At 31.6% G+C, this 5,419-nt stretch overlaps 1 protein-coding gene across 2 annotated transcripts; it reads left to right on the forward strand.

Annotated features, from left to right (window-relative positions):
* The first annotated feature begins 3,475 nt into the window (after window positions 1-3,475).
* Window positions 3,476-5,163, forward strand: LOC114748748 (homeobox-leucine zipper protein HAT5-like). 2 transcript variants are annotated; one of them, XM_028937200.1, is made up of 3 exons: window positions 3,476-3,938; window positions 4,169-4,563; window positions 4,661-5,163. In XM_028937200.1, the coding sequence occupies exons 1-3, from the start codon at window positions 3,812-3,814 to the stop codon at window positions 5,060-5,062; spliced, it is 924 nt and encodes a 307-aa protein (XP_028793033.1). In that variant the 5' UTR covers window positions 3,476-3,811; the 3' UTR covers window positions 5,063-5,163. The 2 variants fall into 2 exon arrangements, with proteins under 2 accessions (XP_028793033.1, XP_028793034.1); XM_028937201.1 differs by having other exon boundaries at window positions 3,476-3,632.
* The last annotated feature ends 256 nt before the right edge of the window (window positions 5,164-5,419 follow it).

The raw sequence follows: 5,419 nt of genomic DNA on the forward strand, positions 1-5,419 counted from the left end.
TAGTTGCGTCGCCGCCATAATAGGAATGGCGTATTTGGCAGCCGGGTCCTCTCAAATTGAGACGCCCTCCAACTACGTGCATGTACCTCTCCTTCTTCATTTTCATTTCTGATTTTCATCATTCCTTAAATCACTTAATCATGCCTCCGAAAATTTCGAACCTTGTTACCTCCTTTTCTGTAATGTATTTTCCAAAATTTTAAGAGCAATTACTCCCTTTGACATGTCAAACACTCTCTCCAATCGGTGTTCTAGAAGATTTTTTTTGTTCATAATAGCGTAAGTTACTTGAAGAAGTGTTAATAAGTATAAATTTCGTTCGTAAATGTAAATCTTCATAGTTTTTCTTATCCTTTAAAACTTTATTAATAGTAATGAATTGAAAAAGGAAATTATTAGATAGATTTAATGGGCTAATTGCCATTACCTCGTTCGTGTGAACTAGTTGAAACTTGAAAGTGCTCCGTAATAAAAATTGAAGGGTTTGAGGGAATAATATTTTTTTTAAAATGCCCTTGAAGAATGAATAAACATACTTGACCGACATGGTAAATAAAAGAGCAACCTTTCTTATGCAAAAAATTGGAATGATAGAAATGATGAGCATTGATTAGGGATATAATAAGTGAAAAATGGAAGCAATTTTTAGAAGTAATTAAACTATATTAACTGTTTACTTAGTATGTGCAAATCAATTAATTTTCCCTTATAATTAGAGACAGAACAGAAGGAATATATTCTGTAAAAATTATATTTCTCTTGAACTATCCTTAAATATATTAATCTATACTATCATAGAAAAATTCAATTAAATTGATAAGAATAAAATTATTTTTTTATATTACTATATAGCATTTAATATTATTTACTTAAAGTTGAGTATCGTTGAATCTAATTAAGGACAACTTTCTAACGTGATATTTTCTTATTCAATGGGTTTTTTTCTACCTTAAAAGAAATAGAGTTCTTTTCATTTAAGCAATTATCATCGGCAACAAATTTCAAGTTACGTACAAATGCAAGTCGAAGTTTTTCTGTAACATATAACTTTTATTAGCCAACAATTTACAAGCGAATATTTCCCCCATTGTTCAGCTTAATTTTCTCTCGCAAAGAAAGCATGCTTTAATTTTTTATATGTTTTTAGGGCAACGTAACACATTAATCCTTTTTATGAAAAAAAAAACCACCTGCATATTTATTGACTGTTATAAATTACTTCTCCAGTTCTAAATATAAGACTCCTTTCATAGTGCAATTTGCACTATGAAAGGAGTCTTATATTTAGGACCGGAGGAGTATAATAATAACAACTTCTCTTACCTATATATTTATACACATCACCATGCGTATACCCAATACTAATGATGATATAAAATTTTAACGGATTCATCAGTGATAAAATTTAAAAAGATTTTTTTTATGAAATTAAAAATCGAGGAGGTTAAATGTATTTTATATATATTTTTAAGATATTGAACTTCACATTTTAACAATTATTTATATATTATGAAATTTTCTATATTCAAAGGAAAAAAAAGAAAGAAAAATATTATGAGATGAAAGGCAAAGACCGCAAAGTAAACTCCGAGCGCTCCCCTGATTGAGACTGATCAGACGGGTTAGCTTTTGTTTGTTTCCTCTTATCTTTTTTCCTTCATATTTATCTCCACTTTTATTTTCATCCCCTTATTTTTTTTAAAATGTCTACTTCTGTTATAAATTACTGTTACTTTTTTGCCAACATAAATTATTATTTTTGTTTATAAATTATGTTAAAATTATAATATTTCTTAACTTCTCTCATTTATGCATATTGTTAAATTTAAAATATTATTATGATTTTGCAAATATTTTTTTTACAGAAGAGTCAATTTTATTAGTCTCAAAAAGATTTTGCAATTGTTCGAAACATTATATGTGAATTTAAATGTTATAATGCGCCTTTAGAAAATACATTTCTATTAAATCATAATATCAGAATTTCATTTTTCAATACAATATTCTTTCTGTTTTCTTAACCAATTTCTGATATGAATGATTAAAAAATGTACTTTAAATCAATTAATTTTTAGTTTTTCTTACATATAACTAATTTAATATATATTCTCATTTTATATAAATTATTTATTTAATTGCCATATTTGATTGGGAAGTTTGACTATTCCTTCTCGCAATGGAAGGACAGCGGTAGAAATGTAGAATCGCTCTCAATTGTCCTTGCGCTAATGACGACAGATCTAAATTTAAAGATATATGATTTCCCAATTGTCATTTTAATTGAGGGTAAAAAATGGAATTAAAAACCAAATTTTTACACATCAACTATATTTGAGCATTCTCTTAATATATACTCCTCCGGTCCTAATTATAAGACCCAATTGACTTATTTGAGGAGATTAAGGAAGTAAGTTAAGTTGGTTATTTATAATAAATAAGTGTTGTCATTCCTAAAATATCCTTGCTAATTAAGTATATTGGCTAAAACTATCATTATTAGAAGGATTATCTTGGAAAAAAATGCATAAATATAAGAGACAAAATGGATTGGGTCTTATAATTAGGACCAAATAAAAAGTCAAATTGGGTCTTATAATTAGGACCGGAGGAGTATTTTTTAATATAAAGAGGATCTCATGACCAGCATTAAAACTTTTTTAAAATGTCTACGGTGAGAAAGGATCAATCACAGATACCATGGTGTATACTCTAAACTCAACCAAAAAAAGAACATGTTTTTGAAAAATTAATACTTATAATAAAGGACCAAGAGAATATATTTTAAACGTGATGCCTTTTTATGTCAAACAACTGCTATAGAACATATAATAATCTAAAATTTTTGGAAAAAGATTGTATTTATCTTTTGTAGAATACATGTATTATTATCTCTTGTCTGAAATATAAGAGTTAATTTATAGTGCAATATGTATTAGGGTTAGTATATTATAAGAACATTGATGGTAAATACTACCTCCGGTCCTAATTATAAAAGCCAATTGACTAATTTGAAGAGATTAAAGAAGTAAGTTGAGTTAGTTATTTGTCCTAAATAGATGTTGTCTTTCCTAAAATATTCTTACTAATCAAGTATATTAACTAGAACTATAATTATTAGAAGAATTATCTTGAAAAAAATTGAGTAAATATGATAAACAAAGTGGATTGGAATCTTATATTTAGGATTAAAATAAAAGTAAAAAAAAGTCTTATATTAAGGTCTGGAGATAGTAATATGTAAGTATGTTTGTAAGCTATTTACAAAGGAAAAAAAAAATTTGATGAAGAGACTTTATTTAGAAATTTTATTGACTCCTCCTGTCTAATAAAATATCTAAATAAGGAATTTTCAGCTTTTTTTTTGGGACAAAATTGAGATGGGCAATATTGTAAAGTAATTAAGGAAAGCTTGGTGTAATGCCCCCTTTGGGGCCTTCACGAGGGCAAAGTCTCCATATAACCCCGTCGTTGTTGCCCACTTCAAAGAAGAATCTCCTTCCTTCCTTTCTCTTCTTTCCCAAACCATTTTTCCTTCTCTTTAAAACTCTCCACCTTCTCCCTCTACTCCTGCCTCTGTAATTTATTGAGATCTGACAATCTTCATCTCTGCACCACTCCCTGTGAAGTCATGGGTATGATTTCTCCTTACTCCCATCATTCCCACATTACTGTTATTCTCATCCCTTTCTTCCTTCCTTCATAAATTCTGCATCCATCCCCACTTGCTGTGCTTCTCACTATAAATGTTCTTTGCCCCTGAAACTCTAGATTCCCAAAGATCATTTATCCTCGCCCTCTAGTTTCTGTGTCCATGGCTGGTCCTAACAGGCTTTTTGCTTCCTCAAATCTCACAGCTTTTCTTCAGAACGAAAGCCTTCCTTCTTCTTCTCATGTTCTTGACCCTTTCTTGCTTCACCACTCTGACCCTTCCTTTCAAGGTGAATTGAATTCTCTTCTCTGTTCTGTATGTTTCTGGATCTGATCCTCTGAAGCTCCAGAATTTACTGGGTCATTAGTTTTTGAACGAAAATTCTTGTTGTGAACATTATCTGTTTGTTTATTTTCTAAAGAGAATGGAATTGGGTTTCCCAGAAAAATTAAAAGAAAAACCCAGAGAATTCTCTTTCATAAGCAACTTAATTAACGAGTTAAAGTCGTCTGCTTTCAGGTTCAAAACCTCTAATCGATTTCGAGAATGTTAGTGGAAGCACAGTCACAGAATTGCCATTCTTCCAAGGTCTGGACAAAGAAGAGAACACAGAAGAGGAATACGATGCGTGCTTTCATCAACCAGGGAAGAAGAGGAGGCTCACAAGCCAACAAGTACAGTTCCTTGAGAAGAACTTCGAGTTAGAAAACAAGCTGGAACCAGAAAGAAAAGTTCAACTCGCTAAAGAACTGGGGTTGCAGCCAAGGCAAGTCGCTATCTGGTTTCAGAACAGAAGAGCTCGGTTCAAAACCAAACAGCTCGAAAAAGACTATATAACCTTAAAATCTAGCTATGACAAACTCAAAGGTGACCATGACACTCTCCTTCACCAGAATGAGGAGTTAAAAGAAGAGGTAATCATCATCATTCTCTGTCTCTTTCTGTATATGCAAGTCAATCCTCTGCTTCTGGGATTAATGGGTCAATGATACATGTATTTATCTGGTACAGGTGAATTCTCTGAAGAACAGGTTGATCGGGAGAGATGATAAAGAGAAAGAAGAGAATTATGAGAAGTGTGTTGATGTTTTGATGATCTCAAATAATAATAATAATAATGGGGCTTCTTCTGAAGATGGGTCAAAAGTTGAAAAGGTTCCAACAGTAATATGCAAACAAGAAGATGCCAATTCTGCTAAAAGTGATGTGTTTGATTCAGATAGCCCACACCACACTGCAGATTCCTCCCATGCCTACGAAGCAGAGCACTCAGATTTCTCACAGGACGAAGAAGACAACCTGATGAGTCATAACCTCGTGAATCTCCCACCGTGCTTACCAAAGGTTGAAGAAGAGCCCTGTAACTTCGGATTCCCATATGAAGATCAACCCTTCTGTTTTTGGTCTTATTAATTAAGTAGTAATAATTGAATTACTTAGTTGTAACTCTGTACTACAAGCAATGAGAATAATGGCATCATCATCAATCTGAGATATATCCTGGTTTTCAAAAACCCAGAAAAACTTGTTCAGATTATTATGAGTGGGTGGTATTACAAAATCGAGAGAGAGATAGAGAGAGCGAGAGAGATTAATTCCGTGACAAGAACGTTGTTTTGATCTTTGGATTCGGAAACTGTCTCTCTCTCTGTCTAGAATCTACACAACCATCTGTTCTTGTTGTACTGTACTCTGCGAAAAAAACTCTCTTAATTCAACACTCTTTGGTAATCATAATTTACTCTACACGGTTTTCGATTTATCTTCCTT

This window comes from Neltuma alba, unplaced genomic scaffold, assembly GCF_004799145.2.
Source record: "Neltuma alba isolate B1F8T4 unplaced genomic scaffold, ASM479914v2 tig00005790_pilon, whole genome shotgun sequence".
NCBI classification, from domain to species: domain Eukaryota; kingdom Viridiplantae; phylum Streptophyta; class Magnoliopsida; order Fabales; family Fabaceae; genus Neltuma; species Neltuma alba.